The sequence below is a fragment of the Durio zibethinus genome, chromosome 18 (assembly GCF_047325235.1).
Source record: "Durio zibethinus cultivar Kanyao isolate XHJ-2024 chromosome 18, ASM4732523v1, whole genome shotgun sequence".
Lineage (NCBI taxonomy): Eukaryota > Viridiplantae > Streptophyta > Magnoliopsida > Malvales > Malvaceae > Durio > Durio zibethinus.
Window position 1 is genome coordinate 7,347,868 of NC_143179.1, and position 17,320 is coordinate 7,365,187.

The following is a 17,320-nucleotide window of genomic DNA, read 5'->3' on the forward strand; positions in this document are numbered from 1 at the left end:
CCTAACTCCATCAACTTGATACATAAATTGTGAGTATTCCTCTGGATTAGCAAGTGGCAACCCTATGTTCACAGACCACAGGAGCTAAAACTGGTAGCTCTGTTGGGATTCCGAGGAGAAAATTTATGAACGTATATCAATCGATTCATCATTTGAATCATTTTATAAAGCTCTAGAATACCCATACTACAACCAAAACCAATAGGCACCAAGCTTAAAAGTCTAAACAGCAGTAAACCAAATATATGAGGTAAATAGTATGTCTCACAAGTCCCAATTGTAAACTTCTTGGTCAACAAAATGCAAGTTTTCATAAACTAGAAATCAACAAATTACTCATCATCATCAATGACCTTGGTGCCCAAACCCTTCAGTCCTTCAGCTGGGATTTCAGCAACAGTCACAAGAGAGTAGAGCTCCTCCTTTGCATCTTCATCATCATTTCTCCTGCGAGCTATGCGCACCCTAATCCTTCTTGGGACACTTCGGATCCCTCTGCTCCATATGTGCTTGTTCAGCTTGACATCAACTCTCACATCCTTTGTCCCCATAGCTTTTTGTGCAAACTTCCTGATCTCCTTTATAGCCTTGGGAGCCTTCTTCTTGAATGTGCTGTTTCCAAGATTACCAAGAAGATAGTTAAAAATATACTCAACCTTTGGCAAGACACCACTAATTTGTATAAAACTTAACCTATTTCAAAACAAAGTGTAACTTAACTCCACCCAAGTCAAAGACAGAAGTATAGTTAGATTGTTCCATAAAGCAACTGCTGTCAACAGGACATGGATATCATTCTATAATTATATAATACTTGGCATCATTACAATGCCATTAAAAATACTATGAACTTATCATTGTATTCCAGTCTAGCATTATTTTCCTATAACTAAAATCCATTCGTCCAAGTCCAAGCACAAGGCAAGCCTTACACTTAAGGCAGCTGCACCATTCTGAGACATCTCTTTTCACGAATACCCATTTCACATAGGTAAAGAAAAACTTTCATCCTACGCATCATGAATCTCACTATCACTTACCCACCCACCTATATAGTTCCACTTCTTATCCCCATGAAAAACCAGTAGTTAGCCAACTAAATTCATGATTATAATAGCTAGCCCACTTATCACAAACAAAATGAATACCACAAACACTCAAGGTCAAATCAATAATAGGACTGATTCGCATCACCGAATGTTGATAAAAGTAAAAAATCAAGCAAAGAATTTTGATAGAAAGATGCCAGCCAGTAGTTTTAAAATCAGTAGTTACCCAACTAAATTCATGATTATAACAGCTAGCCCACTTATCACAGATACTAGAGGAGGTAATGTTAACAAAAGGACTGAGACACATCATCAAATGCTGAAAATGGTAATAAATCAAGCAAAAAAATTTGAGAGCGAGAATCTAATTTACAACCAAACCAACAAAGATCCACCAAGCAAAGAGCATAATACCATGGATGGAGTGAAAAAAGGATGCAAAACACTGGAATTAAAAAAAAAAAAGTGAATGATTGAATTACCAGCCATGGAGGCGCTTGTGAAGGTTGATGGTGTACTCTCTGGTCACCACCTCTTCCTTTCTTCCCCTTGTTTTCTCAACCATTTTCACTCTCTTTGGCGTTAACCCTTACCTGCATTTAATCACCCAAATGTCACTTCAAAACCAATTAATCAATAGAAATTCTTTAAAGAAAAAGTAGATCAGAAAGAGAGAAAAAGACAGTAAAATTTTTTCCGCTCCCCAGTTTCTCATGGCGTTTTCTCGGAAACCAAACAGAGGAAAACGGTAAGAAACAGAAAGTAAAAGAGGGAGAGAGACCTGGTTGGGTCTGAAGGAAAGCAAAAGCTACAAAAACAGAAGAGAAGCAAAAGAAGGGAAGAGGAGCTCAGATAAAAATAAGAAAGACAAAACCCTAGTTTGCATACCGTAATAAAGCTCTATAAAAATGCATAGCTTCGTACATAATCAATCAGAACGGTGTCGTTCGCTTAGCAATATTAGTGGACCCTGGACGGTAGACCAGAACTTTGATTGGACCCCTAACTACGAAACCCAAATCCATTGTAACCTAAAAAGCCGAAAAATTAATAGAATCATGCTCCTATAAAAAGATTTTTTATCCAAAAGTTTAATTAATCGAGTTATTTAAAATTAAATTAATCGAATTGTATTATATTATTTTTATTAATTGAATCGAATTTATAAATTTTAAAAATTAATCAGATTGAATTAAATTTGATGAATTAAATTAATTTTTTTGATTAATTAAGTAATAAATTTATTTAAATTAAATTATATTTTAAATTCTTAATATTTTATATTTTAAAAAAATTAAATAAAATTATTTAATAAAATATTTAAATATTAAAGTATTATGTTAAAAATTATTAAAATTATAAAATTAAGTGATTTATTATTTGTATTTTTTATTTTATATTTGAATTATAATATATTTTGATGAAATCAAATTAATTAAAAATTAAAAAATTTTTAAATTTATTTTTTTTAATTAATCAAAATTAATTTAATAATTAATTGATTAACAGAATTAAATCAATTTAATCAATTAATTCGATTAAAATCAAATCATAAACAACCTTACTTTCCAGGAATTTAACAATGCTGTGATTTGTGTATTTCTTTGTGGCACAAAGGCAAGATGGTCAACTATGTGAGCAACTCCACGCTCATCCTTGTCTTCCAAAACTTAGCTGTCACGAACCCGATAAGTTCATTAATTTTAATTTTACAGTGGGGATGGATGATTTTGTGGGAAAGTTGCAGGTGCTTCACTTCAAAATTACTTCAATTTGTTGCCAATATACATATATTGAAATTTTGATTTCAAATTTTCTTGAATCAATTGACTTCAAAATTATTGAGTCCTCATTGAAAGTTTAAGTTAATAACTTTGACATGTGATTCACTGTTTAAAAACTGTAAAAAAAGTTCAGTTCCTATCTGTTAGCTTTCTTTTCTTAACATTTATTCTCCTCGCTATGACACCTTATGAAACAAACAGTAGTTAAACTTTCTTACAATAAAAATATCAATCAAATAAATTTACTTCGTATTTTTAACATAAACTGTTCATGTTATATTTTATTATTTTAAACAAAATTCCAGCATGTTTTCATATTATTTAAAGGAAAACCCAAAAACAAAATGAAAAATTTTTAAGCTTATTGCCAATAACACTTCTAAATAGGAGCGAATGCAAGAAATTATTAAATGAGGGGTCGAACAATAATTTAAAAAAAAAGATAAAAGTAATAATTAGATGATATTGATTATTGTATAATAAAAGAAGTAAAAAATTTTGAAATGTTGCTTCTAGAGTTTTAAGTAGAACATATTAAAATATAATATGATAATATAATAAAAATAATATAAAAAATATACGAAAATTATATAATTTAAAACTAATAAAAATAATATATAAATTTGATAAAAAATATCTTTTATATTTAATATATTAATATAAATTATAATAAGTTAATTTTTATATTTTATACTTGATACCGATTATATGCAAACCTATACGCAAAAATTCCTGGATCTAGTTACAAGGAAGAAAAGATAAGATCACAGGGTTTTAGACAGGCTTTCCAAGCTAAAACCCTTTCCTCATTTTCAGAGGCAGCAGTTGAGGCGAGGCTTCTAAGCAAAATCCCTACCATAAAACCAACATTAAACAAAGACAAACAAAAAAAAATGCTTACACTAAACCTTGCAGCCACTGCTCTTCAAGCCCCTAGCATTACTCGCCATGAATTTTCTTTCCATTTCAACTGCTTCCCGCTGTTTTCAACCGTTAAGTTTTCCTTACAGATTCATGCTTCACCCAAGACTTCGTTTTGGGCGGTTAAAGCTAAAAGAAGCCAAGATATGAGTGCCCAAAATTTGGATATTGATATGGATGAAGAAGAAGATGATGTTGATGATAGTGAAGAATATGGGGCAAGGAGTGGATTTAGAGGGAGGGAAGAAGAGAAGAATTATGATAAAGACCCTGAATTGGCTGAGATTCTTGGGAGTTGCCTTGATGACCCACAAAAAGCTCGGTCCAAAGTAAGTAAAGACTCATTTTACAAATTGTTTTGCAGATATCTATGGGTTTTAAGTGATTGCAAATGCTTTTTTTTTTTTTCTTAAAAAAAGGAGAATTTGAGGAGACATGCAAGCATATTCTTTTTTTTTTTTAATAGGGGAGTTTAATTGATGGAGATGATTGAATGTTCAGATGGAAGAAAGATTGAGGAAGAAAAGGAACAAAATTTTGCACACAAAGACTGGTTCTGGGACACCCATGAAAGTAAAATTCAACAAGTGAGTTCATATGTACAACGGCCATGCTTAATGTTAAATTCAATTAAAGCACTTTTGATTGCCTGACTTAGTATTCATTCTTTCATTGTTTATCCTCTTATCCGGATTTGTCTCAATCTTTGCTATAATTTCTGCACATTTCTTTAGACAATTTCTGACCATTAATTCAATAGTAGATCATTTGAGCCATAAAGGAGAATAAGTTATGTTTAAAGGTACCGGATTCCATCTGAATTGGGAGGTTTGGGAGAGTTAGGAAAATGTTTGTGCTCCCTCTGTAGTCCTATGGGTAATTAAACCAAGCTGGGGGATCTTTTCGAGACAAAGCTTGTGATTACTGGCCAAGGGACATTGAAAGATGGCCCTCCCAGATAAACATTTTTCGGTGTCATTCCATGGTTGTGGAATTTGGCTTGGTTGTAGCTGGTCATGAATTGCCAAATGGGTTGAAAATTCTTGAACCACATTTTCCTCATTTGCCACTCCCGGAGATATCTTCTTCTATTAACTTGTTGGTTTAGACTACAAATCAGTCACTCTACGTGCTAATGTCATTATAATTGCTGTTCTGTTTCCTATCACTTTAGTAGTCTGTGTATCCTCACTCCTGGAGACTGGAGTTAGCTTCTACTACCATCTTCTAGTATTGCTTGTCCGGTTGGTGGAATTTGTCAGAGTTGCTGTTTTGTTAATTGATTCTTTATTTATCCACACTGGCAGATTTGATTTTTCAAACTCATACATTTGGTTTGAATTCTACAATGCTCCATTGGAAAAGGACATCTCCTTAATTTGTGATGTAAGTAATTTCTTTGAATCTTAATTGTACTAGCTTTAGAAAAAGATTCAATGGCTCAAATGATCTAGTTGTTTGCAGACAATTCGATCATGGCACATAATTGGGCGGCTGGGTGGATGCAATTCCATGAATATGCAAGTAAGGTTTTTCTTTTGTTGTTTTAAAAGAAAAAATTCTCATTTTAAAGCACCACAATGAATTTATGATCATTGGAGGGCAAGCTCCATTGCTTGGGAAAGTGGATTTTTTGTGCTATATTTTGGTTTACTTCTCCTGGATGCTTGAAGTTGCAAAAGAATACATGTTCTTTAATTTGGATTAAGCTTACCATGTGTAGCACCTCAAAAAAGAAGTCAGTTGCTTACTTGTGTATTATTGGCAGTTGTCACAAGCTCCTTTGGAAAGAAGACCAAGTTATGATGCTATTCAAGGAGCAAATGTGAATCCAACTACATTTTACAACATTGGGGATCTTGAGGTTCAAGACAACTTGGCACGTATATGGTATAGGTTTCAGGTTCAAATTTTAGTGTCTTTCCTGTTTCTTCTGACGCTAAGTTTGTGCATACCAATCTTCATTTGTTTAGAATTTCGGAAATGGATATTTTCATGATTTCTGCTCATGAATCTGATAAAAACAGGGTGGATATTGGGACCAGTGAACCATTGATTCTGGATGTTTTGATAAATGCATTGACTCAAATAAGCTCTGAGTAAGTTTCCAAATATTTATTTCTTTGGACTACTTTTTAGCACTTTGTATTTTTGGTGAACATTTATTTTGCCCAAACATTTGGACTAGCTTTACACAGCAAGAATAGAATCTCCTCTTAGGTAGTTCTTAGAAGAAATAATGAAGACCACCTGTGTGTACTCTTCAACTTACAAGAATAGGAATTCAGAACATATTTTGTTTACATAATTAATGCTGATCGCCAGCATTTGTGTTATTCATTAATCACCTTTAGTTCCGTAGATGCTTTGACTTCTTCACCTCTGATTATTATGATTTTAGTTGTGTTACTTCCTTTACCCTTATTTGTGATCTGATACACACATGCACATTTAATTTTTCATTCAACAGCTACGTTGGAATTAAGCAATTGGTGTTTGGTGGATCTGAGCTTGAGAATTGGAAGGAGAACTTGACAACCGAGGATGCAGGCTATAGTGTTCACAGAATTTAGCTTCTAGCATCCTAGGAAAATATCTACCAACCAATTTCCGCTAGTTATGAAGGTACAAAGGTTTGGGGACTTAATGCGAAAGTGCTAAGAATCTGCTGTCTGTGCCTGTGGAGATTAATAACTTAATTTGATGATGATAGTTTAGACTGTTTAGTCTCTCTGAAATAAATAAATTGTCCCCCTCTATGCTTGCTCAGAACTCAGATATTACAATGTAATTGAAGCTTCCAAATCTGCAGAAATTAAACTCAAGTAATTATCTCAAAATTTATGGTTAACATCTCTAGCAGAGGTGGCAGTTCTTCGATACATGGAAAAGATTGAACATGAACTGAAAATTTCACTGTCTGAAACTTTTGGAAAGAAAGAAAACCAACAGCGATGCAGGTATGACACTTTCCTTAACATCTATCTCACTTCCTACCACGGATCTTAACAGCCGGCCTGTTCCTCTTCTTGACTCCAGATTTGGCTACCTTAAGGCTCCTATGAACAGCACTAAGCCTAGCAAGGGCAGCCTTCTTCAAATCTGGTCGGTAGCAATTATCTACAACCTGAAACCATCAAACAAGCAGTAGTCAGTAAAAGGCTTATATTCCATAACCTCTATCCATGGAGAAAGACAGGCATACTAGCCTTTGTTTGGGGGGTTTGGTAGACCGAGCTCTACGACTCAAATTTCAAGTCTATTGTTGATAATAGAACTAGATCACTAATGAATAAAAGCAGAAATTTTCCCAAATTGAGAAATGAGTAGCATTCGCAGCCAACACAAGAAAGAAAGAAAAAGACTAATGCAATGCATTCCACAAAGACGACTACTTTGCGATAACAAATAGTCAATCAAATAAAACAACAGAACAGACAATTACGATAAAAGAACAGCGAGCCATGGTTGAGGATGGAAGCTCAGAAGCCAAGCGTAACAAGTATATTTCACTGAAGCACCCACTACTACATGGGCCTTCTTACATGTTAGCTTTTCATCACCGCTTCTAAAAGATAAAACTAACTGTGAATGGATGATTTCAGGCAACCAGTCCAGTAAAAATTGCACAACCAAAGACCATTAAAACCGCAGATTAGCACATTAGCAACGAGCATGACATTCAAAGAAAAGACTAATCAATTTCGGTTTCCCAAATACTGAATGCAAGCTAAAACTACAAATCTGTTCATAACTAGTAAAACAAATTCGTAAAAGTACCTGATTGAGAACAGCCTTAGCCATCCTAGGAAACTCCTTCCTCATAACAGATTTATGAAGCAAACTTGCAGGTTTGTTCTGCTTCTTGGTCTTTGAGTTGGCAAGCAACACTGACTGATCCTTCCCTCCAGACTGAAGAGTTACAGTCTTCTTGTTAGCTAGACCTGTAACAATTTCAAAAAAAATTAACCTTTTTTTTTTTGCTTTGGGATTAAAGCGACACAAATTGAGAAAAAAATGGAGGACTGGGTCACCAGAGTGCTTGTAAGAGTTGAGATTGTAGAGATTGTTGCTCTCCTAACTGAACTGGACGCTGGCGTTGCCTCTGCCGAACTCCTTCACCAAGAAACAGTTGTTCTTCTTCACGATCTCCCAAATCAACTGCCCTGAAACCGTCGCCATTTTATTAAACTGAGAACAATGGACAGATATCAGAACGAAGCGAAAAAAAAATAGCGAACAGGGTAAACAAATTTAATATAGCAGCGAAGAAAATGAAAACTGAAATCAATGTTTGGGAAACCAAAATAGGAATCATTCGAATGACAGAGAGCAGAAGTTACCGCAACAGAGGAGGTGTGGAAGGCGGCAAAGAGGGTTTTAGGGTCGCCTAACAAGGATACCGTAAAATTTTAAGGCCAGGTTTCCCAGTGCTATAGATGATCATTTGTGACACTCGTTCGTCAGGGCGCTTGGTCTAGTGGTATGATTCTCGCTTTGGGTGCGAGAGGTCCCGAGTTCGATTCTCGAAGCGCCCCTCTCTTTTATCACTGGCCTTTTATTTCTTAGCTTTCTGTTAATAATTAACCTCATCCAAATGAAGAAACCACAAGCTTGGGAAATGTATATCATCAGCACCATATTCTGGAAACAAATGATATTTACATTTTTAATCAATGGAATTGTACTTTGCAGAAAAAATACAGCCCACAGAAGTATTCTTGAAATAAAACACAAATATACACCAGGTACCAAAAAACGACCAAGCATCAGCTTGCTGGAAGGCAGGATGCTAGGGTACTTGGTGGTGAACTCTATTGTTCTTCATCTATATATTGTTTAGTCACTCAAAAGCAGTTGTGCTTGCAGTAGGATTCAGGACAGAGATGCATAAGAAGATGGTAAGAACACACCTATGAAGTTTAGGTTGTACAAGGCCAGACATGTCGCAATGCTATTATCCAATATTTTCTTTCACTTTCCAAGAAACTATATTCATTTGTACAGATAATGTAGTTACTGATGTCTTCATACCACTCACCTATATGTGGTTTTACAGACAAAATCCTTATTCTAACCATGTCTTTTCTCTTAATATCCAAAAGGTCAAAACGCCATTTGTGGTTGAGAGGTTTCTTTTCACATCTCGATTTTTTTTTTTAATTTTATGTAAATAAAATTACTTAATTACTTTTTTTATACAAGTTTTCAAAAATAAATTTCTAAAAATTCATAATTTTTTTAAAAAAAATAAATTTTCAAAAAATCATATAACTTTTCAAAAATAAAATTTTGAAATATTATAATTTTTTTTTAAAAATGACTTTTTAAAAATTCATTTCCTAAAATACAAGATAGTAAAAATGTAAGAAATATTTAAAGTAAAATTTTTACTATCTCATTTTTTGAAAATAAATTTTCAAAAAATTATATAACTTTTCAAAAATTTATTTTTGAAAAGATTTATGATTCTTTAAGAATTTATTTTCAAAAAATTATATAAGTTTCCGAAAACTCATTTTTGGAAGGTTATAAAATTTCATAAAATTGTGAGAAAAATAATTAAATAAATTTATTTAAAATTTTTTTAAAAATATTAAAATGTGAAAAGAAAAAATATGGTGCATTTAGCAACCAGCATCCCTCTTTGGGGTTTAATATCAGATTACGACAATACCCCTCCAATGATCGTTAGAATTTCTAAAATGCCATACAAGTGATTGAAACGACAGAATATTTTCGTCAGCCGAGGTTTTGACGGTGTCATTTGGGGGGGTTGTAGCCGTTCAGCTGTGGAACGTCAGAGTGAGAGAGAGATAGAGAGATGGGAAGGAGGATATTAAACGATGCGTTGAGGTCAATCGTGAACGCGGAAAAGAGAGGCAAAGCGACGGTGGAATTGAAACCAATCTCCACCGTCATATCTTCCTTTCTCAATATCATGAAATATCGAGGTAAGCTTCTTCTTAAAAAAAATTGAAAACATTTAATTGATTGTTTTTTCTTACGGATTTTGGTTACGTTGGTTAATTAGTATGGATTTTTTCTTAATTTTAAATTATTATTGATTAATCTCAACAATTAGTTAGGTTGTAGTGACCCAGTAAAAAAGTTCTGAATTTTGTTCATTTGATATTTCTTGAACCCTGTAAAATTCTCTCTCTCTCTCTCTCTCTGCTTAAATTTGATATTTACTGCACTTGAAATTAGTTTCATTTGATGCCAAATCAGTGTATACTTATGCATGTGTGTCAAAGACTGAACTTGAATAAGCATATTTCTTTACCCGGTTATACTCATTTTTGGGGGCGTGTGATATAGAATTTGGAGTAAGCCTCTGGTTCATTCTTAGACTGGACAAGTAGTCTTAATATCTGAAGTTTACTCCCTTTTTGTCACATGAGTTAGCTAATCCAATGTGAATTTGAAGGGCAATGGGCATTTCTTCCATAGCTGCAGAGGTCATATGAAAATAGTAGTGTATATCTTCCTTTGCTATTCTGGTTGATTTTCATTTTAACTTGAAAGCCGGTAATGGTCCGTTGTGTTCAGATTCATTACCAGAAACCATGTTTCTATCTTTGCCCTCTCTTTTATTCCATCACAATGATGTGGATGCAATTCTGAGAAGTTTCTTTTGGCTTTTTGACGAATCAAGCTTACTCTTTTTGTTTATTTGGAGCTTTGGAAACTATTAGGCATGTGCTTCGTATGATGCATTGGAACAGTCTTAATATCATGGACTAAGGGGCTATAAATCTAGATGTCTTGTATATTTAGACCTACTGTTGAATGTATTGCTTGTTGCTGGGTCATTAACTTTGTAATTTTTCTTCTTGAAAGGATATATCAAGAATTTTGAGGTTTTTGATCCACATAGAGTGGGGAGGATAAAAGTTGAACTGCAAGGCAGGGTAAACGATTGTCGGGCACTCACTTACAGGCAGGACATCAAAGCAAACGATATCGAAAAGTACAAAACACTTAAACTTCCAACACATCAGGTTTGTTAAAAATTCTTTGTACTTCAAGTGTTTCAATTATTCATTGCCAAGGGTGTGTGTAGAATTCTTCATATCATTTATGCTTACTTTGTCCTTTAATAATCTTATTCGGTGCAGTGGGGTTATGTTGTGATTTCAACTCCAGATGGTATTTTGGATCATGAAGAAGCCATTAGAAGGAATGTGGGTGGGCAGGTTCTTGGTTATTTTCATTAGATTTGTCTTCCCGCTCACTTTCGAATGGGAAAAGGGGAAGAGTAGTTCTTTGAGCTTTGGTTTATTTGTGAACTTTTCAATCAATGTCCATTGGAATTTTCACTGAATATTGAATAATGGAATATAACTTTTGGATTAATTCCTCAATTAGTTTTGATTTTTTGTAGTAGTTGAACTGCAAAAGCAAACTTCAAAATTTATCCATGAAAAAACCTTTCTTTTTGCAGTTGGAAGCATTTTTTTAGTCTCAATTTTTTTGTTTTTTTTAGTGTTTTGATGATAAGTGAGCATTTTAGAATTATGTGCTGCAAACATTGTTTGCTCCAAAATTTTAAGTGCCAATGGTGGTCTGCCAACGATGGCTTTTTCACTTAAGATATGCATCTAATTTGAAACGAAACACTTTCAACTCAAGTACTAGTGCTATATTTAAAGTGATTTTTTCCCCTGGTGCTTCTAAATGCAACCCAAAAAATTTCAAAGTAGCTATATATTTTTATCATAAAAATACCTCATAAGATTACTTAACTTTTATTAAATTAAAAAAATGTATATTTTTACTTCTCTTTCTGAGAAGCTTACGTAAATGTATATCTTAAATTTTTAAAAGTTTATGAATACATATTTGTAAGTTTTAAAAAATTCACGAATGTACATAAGTCATGAAATTACAAAACAATCACTCAATAAATTAGATTTCGTTTTAATCAATTGGAACTTACCTCTATAATAGAATCGAAGAGCTTGATTCCGTTCGAAAGTTGTGATTTTAAGGTTTGATTGAAGTTTTGAGGATGTGAAAGGGTTTGGAAGGGAAGAGATATTGCTAAGAAAAAAAGTAACGGCTGTGAAGGTAAAAGTGTTGAAATAAATGGGATAAATTTTTGAGTTGAGTTTAAATATTGACGGTGTAATTAAAAGAGAGTAGAAAGTAAAAAATTATTGTATTTAAAAGTTCCCTTTAGCAAAAGAAGTTAATTCTCTGCTTGAATTCTTTTTGGGATTTGGCATTCCATTTGCTGCATTCATCCCTTGAGGCAAAGCAAAGGTAAATAAATTGTGCTTAAGTCTACCGAGCTGCGTTTTTTGTACTTTTTTTTTCTGTAAATAGAACATAAATTTTTAAAATCGGATGATTCAAAAAAAAAAGAAGAAGGCAATTTCTAATTTTACAAAAATGACATGCAACAGATGGCTGCAAACCAGCAGTTTTTATAAATTTTACAAAGTAGGTATCTTCCACCTATGAAAATGTTTTGAGTGAATATATACACTCTTTGAGATGACCAATCCCCATTAATTTTACCAAACTTGTTGAGGATGATGATCTTGAATATGCCTTTTTCCTTTCGGAGAAAAAAAAAAAAAGATTGAACAATTTCAGCATGTACTTTGAGTGTTATTGCGGAAAAAGGAGAAACTGAAAATTGGTTATTTGTGATGAAATTACTTCAGAAGAATGGAAGGTAGATAGATGTAGCTAGAAAAATTTTTTAAGTCCCTCAAATGGCTTTCTAACTAGCCGTTTTGTAGCTGTTGAGAAGGGGCGCTTTTGGAATGGTAAGGGGGGCTGAACTCGCGGTGGTGTGCCGGGCCATAAGGGCTCTAACCGTCTATAGCTGTTACGGGTCGTGCTGTGCCAGTCTTCTTCCTCCATAATCTGGTTTTCTTTCTTTTGTACTGGTTACAGAAAAGCTGAAATGTTGCATATTTCGTTCCTTTTGCATCCTTGGTGTAATAGTTGACGTAGTACAAGGTACGTAGAGGTTCTTTTTGTCTCAGCGTCATTGGAAATTGCATTCAGCTTGACATATAAAACTACATCTAGCTGACTGTTCTGAAACAGATGTGATCAGGGCTAGCTATAAATAGTGAAGCAGTCCTAGGAAAGCAGGCATATATATAATATAAATATAAATATTTATTTATTTATTTAGTTGTTCCAGCTGGTAGACGGCTAAAGCATCACATCTACAAGGCTAATAACATGATTCGTAATGGTATATACGGATTATGCTTTCTAAATCATTACAGCTTAGGAGCTTGATGGGACTGATTCTGGAGTCCAGTACTGAAATGAGGCTGTCTAAATCAACATGGTTCAGTGAATACGCCTACAGATTGTGATTCCATCACCTAATGGGGCAAGAGAAATTTGGACACGAGGATCAGCTGCGAGCAATTTATTAAGATCCAGTGTTCTCTGCCTACCCTCTCTCATTTTCTCTGGAGTGCACTCTTCAGGCATTGCAACTGTTCCTCCCCACAATGTGTTATCATAAACAACAATCCCACCTACCTTCACCAGTTTCATCAACCTCTCATGGTAGTTCCAGTAATTGATCTTGTCAGCATCAATAAAAGCAAAGTCAAATCCGTTTTCATTTTCAGGCTGCAACAGATCCACAATCCAACAAGAAGAAATGCCCCCCATAAAATAAAAGTGAAAATATTAGTAAAAATCTTCTTTGGGATGACAAATGCAGGATGCTGAGAAAGGAGATGTAGAATTTTTGCAATATAGAAATGATTTTTGTGCAATGACAGAAAGAAAAAGGCAGTTAAGATACTTCATCCTTACATCTTCAAGAAGCTGATCAAGGACTGGCAAAGCCTCTGATTCAATGAAGTCAATTTTGTTTTCAACACCAGCTCTTCTGATAACTGGTAACCCTATATCATATGCATCTCGATTCAAATCTACGGCTACAATCTGCAAAAATATGCATGGTAAAAACAGTAGATTACATCAAGTAAATGGTCTTTAAGACAGTTTCATGCAGAGTGAGTATGAAATGCTGTAGAGTAAAGCTGGGGATCCATCTACAGATTGTTTACTTATGGGCTAAGGTATTAGTCTTGATGGAATAGATGGGTTGTTTACCTTGCCATCCTCTGGAATTGTAAGAGCAGTAAGGAGAAGAGAGTATCCAGTGAAAACTCCAACTTCAATTGTCCTTTTCGCATTTGTTAGCTTCAAGAGCATGGCAATTAACTGCCCTGCATCAGGTGCAGTAGCCATTATAGACCTGGAAAACAATGAGTTAATTACACTCCTGGATGTAAAGGCTACAAAGTCCAAGTAAGTATAATCACTTCATTTCAGAGGCCAACAGAGTAATCTACATGGTGAATGATGATCTAGTTGTAGATATACCGTTTCTTTGGCTCCACTGTTCAAGGGTTTCAGAAACAAATCAATATTCATTCCATTTGAAAAATAAAGGGATCTGATTAAAGACATTAGGCCCTCTGAACGATTATGTTGAGAACCACAACTTTTCAGTCTACATTATCTGTTTTACTGCTCAACTGCAGAAAGTAAGATTATAGCCAATGCTTTCACTCTTTGCAGTTCAAAACACCTATTGTATCTACTATGAATCAAGTCAATTATGAAGATAATGAGAGTAGTAGTTGGAAAAACAAAAGTTCGACAAAAATGGCCGCAAGGGCTAAGAAGCACCATTTTACCTTGGGTGGGTAGCAGTGATATCCCTCAGCTCTTTCAAGGGCTCTGGTTCACGTGGATACACACTAGTCTCTAGGATATACTGTAACATTATTGTAGTATGAATTCAAAATCTAAACAGCAGAATAAGAAATAAAATTATTGAAGAGATTAGACAATACCTGATAAAGTTCTTCACTCTGCAGTAATCCCTTGGTGAAACTTACTGATTCTTTCTTTTCTTTATCCATAGCTCTCACACTATTTTAACAATAACTCGTATTACAAAATAGAAAACAATTGCCAGGAAACTAGTTCTCCAATTGCAGAATGAAAAGTAATTGTAACTTGAAAATGTAAAAGCAGGAAAGGCAGTCTTATATCTGGAGTCATGTTCACCAATCACCACTAACATTCAAGATTCAAGTTCAATTTTCAAGAGACCACATACAAAGATTTTAATTGGCACACAAAATCCAACCTTCTAGAGACCACGTACAAAGATTTTAATTGGCACATAAATTATTAACCAATGGCAACCCAAAGTTCTAAAGAGGGAGCATTTGCCAATATTTTAATGTTTATTACAGGAGGGAAAACAAAATTTGATCAAATTCAAGACATATAATCCAATGATAATACCTTTTGGATGTGGTTGGTACACAAAATATGAAAAAATTAGATAAGATGATATTATAAATAAGATTAAATTAAAAACGTCATCTTATTGTATGTTTGATGTGTGCAAAGATTAAAATAGAATAATTATTTATTGATTAAAATTATCTTTAAGTTATACAATTTAAATTATTGATGTAATTTTTAAATGTATAATAACACATGTAAGTTTACTATCATAGATTAAAAATAATTCTATACATTTTAAGAAGATTGAATCATCTTATACAAAAAAAATGATTAATTCTCTTTACAATCCTATCCTTTTTTAAATATAAAACAAACATAATATGTGATTATCATCATATCTCATCTATCATTTTACATGCCAAACACGACCTTTAGAGCTATAAAAAACTATGATTAAATTTAGGTCCTGTACGTAGTTGTGAGAAAATAGGACAGCAGAAGCACCTGGGAAAATTGTTCATGGAAATCCAAAGGATGTGAACGGGTGCTTTCAAGTTACAACTTACTTTACATCCAATCAAACCGACAAATCCCCCCAAAAAATGCATTTCCAAAAATGACCCCTAAACCCTAAAACCAATTAACCATTGACCACTCCTTGTCAAAATCCTCATTCCCAAAACCAATGAACTTTAACAAATAAACCAGCCAAAATATTTCTGTTTCAACTTGAATCATCTACGTAAACATATCAGCAGCAACACAAAGTTCATAATTAAAAGTGTGAGTTAAATGGTCCTTGAATCCTGTGACAAATCAAACAATAGAAGGGTTCTGTTTGGCAGAAACAAAGTTTAAAACTTTGAAACAAAATAAGACAAAACAACATGAACCCATATATCAAACAGAAAGTTTCGTTTAGTTTGAATGGTTATCAAGAAGATTGGGATTTGATCAAGTTGAGCTATGAATACCAAATATAGCCTTGACAGTAGGAGAAATTTCTATAGTGTTAGATGCAAACTGAAAGAAAAGAGAGGTGGGATTACCTTGGGTCCAGGAAGAAGGCGCTGGCTTTGATTCTCTCAAGTACTTGTTGACTTTCAGTTTCTATCCCCCAACCACTGCCTAGCGCCCTCTCACTTTCGTGTGAAGAAAATACGGCGATAAGAATAAACAATAATTAGCTTTTTTTAATAAAAAAGTTCTGGCCCTTCGACGCTACGTGTGAGGAAATAAAGATATGAATCTATCATATTTGGGTACGGTATATATTTAATATTAATAATTTATATATTTATTTAGATTGATATAATTTAATATTTTAAATATTTTAAAATTTGATTTAAATTAAAATTTTAAATTTAAATTTATTTATTAAATTTAATTTATATAATAATTTTTTTTAAAAAATATAAAAATAAAAATTCGTATTTATATTAATAAATTATAATATTTTAATTATATATAATTTATTCGAATTAAATTGAAAAAAAAATTGAATTTGAATTTTTTTGTTTAAAATTTAAATAAATTAAAAAATTATATTCAAATTCATTTAACAAATTTTAATTTTTTAAAATCATCTCAAAATTTGAGTTAGATTTTTAGATTTGAATAAATAGTTTGATCTTTAAACAGGCCTAATTTGTTTTTTTTTTTTTAATGGGAGTTTTAACATTTTACTTTGTTTGCAGGGTAATAGAAAATTTTGTCTTCTTTTAAACAGCATAGACGTAGAGTCATGTCATTAGTGCATTGCCATATGCTCACCAAAACGAGCGATGGAGTTTCAACGTAGAATCTTCCCACGTGCTTGATTTGTTTTATAGAAGGCCAAAGATAAGCGTTTCTTTTTATTTCTTCATAAATCAAGCATATATTTTCCTGAAAAAAGAAAAAAATAGCTTATCTTTACATTTACATTTTAATATTTACTTCTTGTTTTAAAATAGATGACAAAAATACAAAACCTCATTTCATTTGATATTCCATATTTTATGCATGCCAGATGTAGCCATTGGAACTTACAACTTGACAAAAACATTATCGTTGTTAGCAGACCATCACACGTTGGAACAACTTCTACTGGATTACGCATAGAAGATCATCGGACACTGATGTATGGTTTACTGAACAAGTCAAGATTGAGGACATTAAAATACCCTTGCACCCTCAACTCGATTTTATCGTATCCTTGAGCAACATAAAATTGCTGGAACAAAAGTAGGAATTTTGCAGAGAAGCCATGGCTGAAAATGATACTCCCTAGAGTTTAGGGGCGATAGTCGCTTGAATCAAGTTAAT

At 33.3% G+C, this 17,320-nt stretch overlaps 4 protein-coding genes, 2 non-coding genes and 1 pseudogene across 9 annotated transcripts; 3 read left to right on the plus strand and 4 right to left on the minus strand.

Moving 5' to 3' along the window:
• Positions 1-122: 122 nt before the first annotated feature.
• LOC111300356 (large ribosomal subunit protein eL31-like) lies at positions 123-1,933 on the minus strand. 2 transcript variants are annotated; one of them, XM_022895991.2, is made up of 3 exons: positions 1,831-1,933; positions 1,532-1,642; positions 123-612 (listed from the first exon to the last, which is right to left on the minus strand). In XM_022895991.2, exons 2-3 carry the CDS (start codon positions 1,612-1,614, stop codon positions 333-335), a joined length of 363 nt encoding a protein of 120 aa, XP_022751726.1. In that variant the 5' UTR covers positions 1,615-1,642; positions 1,831-1,933; the 3' UTR covers positions 123-332. The 2 variants fall into 2 exon arrangements, with proteins under 2 accessions (XP_022751726.1, XP_089603318.1); XM_089747192.1 differs by having other exon boundaries at positions 1,733-1,878.
• A 1,622-nt stretch (positions 1,934-3,555) lies between these two features.
• Positions 3,556-6,636, plus strand: LOC111299148 (oxidoreductase/transition metal ion-binding protein (DUF3531)). Its single transcript, XM_022894169.2, has 7 exons — positions 3,556-4,083; positions 4,256-4,341; positions 5,062-5,140; positions 5,219-5,278; positions 5,523-5,644; positions 5,782-5,853; positions 6,225-6,636. Exons 1-7 carry the CDS (start codon positions 3,727-3,729, stop codon positions 6,325-6,327), a joined length of 879 nt encoding a protein of 292 aa, XP_022749904.2. The 5' UTR covers positions 3,556-3,726; the 3' UTR covers positions 6,328-6,636.
• Positions 6,546-8,091, minus strand: LOC111299149 (large ribosomal subunit protein eL28y-like; annotated as a pseudogene). The gene is made up of 3 exons (XR_016329702.1): positions 7,789-8,091; positions 7,535-7,698; positions 6,546-6,881 (listed from the first exon to the last, which is right to left on the minus strand). The product of XR_016329702.1 is annotated as a large ribosomal subunit protein eL28y-like (transcript).
• On the minus strand, positions 7,232-7,323 carry LOC149513662 (small nucleolar RNA R24). The gene has a single exon (XR_016330168.1). It is a non-coding gene; the product is annotated as a small nucleolar RNA R24 (small nucleolar RNA).
• A 129-nt stretch (positions 8,092-8,220) lies between the features above and the next one.
• On the plus strand, positions 8,221-8,292 carry TRNAP-UGG (transfer RNA proline (anticodon UGG)). Its single transcript has one exon. It is a non-coding gene; the product is annotated as a tRNA-Pro (tRNA).
• A 1,198-nt stretch (positions 8,293-9,490) lies between these two features.
• Positions 9,491-11,113, plus strand: LOC111300357 (small ribosomal subunit protein uS8my-like). Its single transcript, XM_022895992.2, has 3 exons — positions 9,491-9,708; positions 10,598-10,758; positions 10,876-11,113. The coding sequence occupies exons 1-3, from the start codon at positions 9,579-9,581 to the stop codon at positions 10,972-10,974; spliced, it is 390 nt and encodes a 129-aa protein (XP_022751727.2). The 5' UTR covers positions 9,491-9,578; the 3' UTR covers positions 10,975-11,113.
• Positions 11,114-12,877: 1,764 nt separating this feature from the next.
• LOC111299150 (S-adenosyl-L-methionine-dependent methyltransferases superfamily protein) lies at positions 12,878-16,219 on the minus strand. Of its 2 annotated transcripts, none has more exons than XM_022894172.2 (6): positions 16,063-16,219; positions 14,608-14,686; positions 14,449-14,528; positions 13,859-14,003; positions 13,556-13,687; positions 12,878-13,366 (listed from the first exon to the last, which is right to left on the minus strand). In XM_022894172.2, the coding sequence occupies exons 2-6, from the start codon at positions 14,674-14,676 to the stop codon at positions 13,076-13,078; spliced, it is 717 nt and encodes a 238-aa protein (XP_022749907.1). In that variant the 5' UTR covers positions 14,677-14,686; positions 16,063-16,219; the 3' UTR covers positions 12,878-13,075. The 2 variants fall into 2 exon arrangements, with proteins under 2 accessions (XP_022749907.1, XP_022749906.2); XM_022894171.2 differs by lacking the exon at positions 16,063-16,219 and adding an exon at positions 15,518-15,587.
• Positions 16,220-17,320: the final 1,101 nt, after the last annotated feature.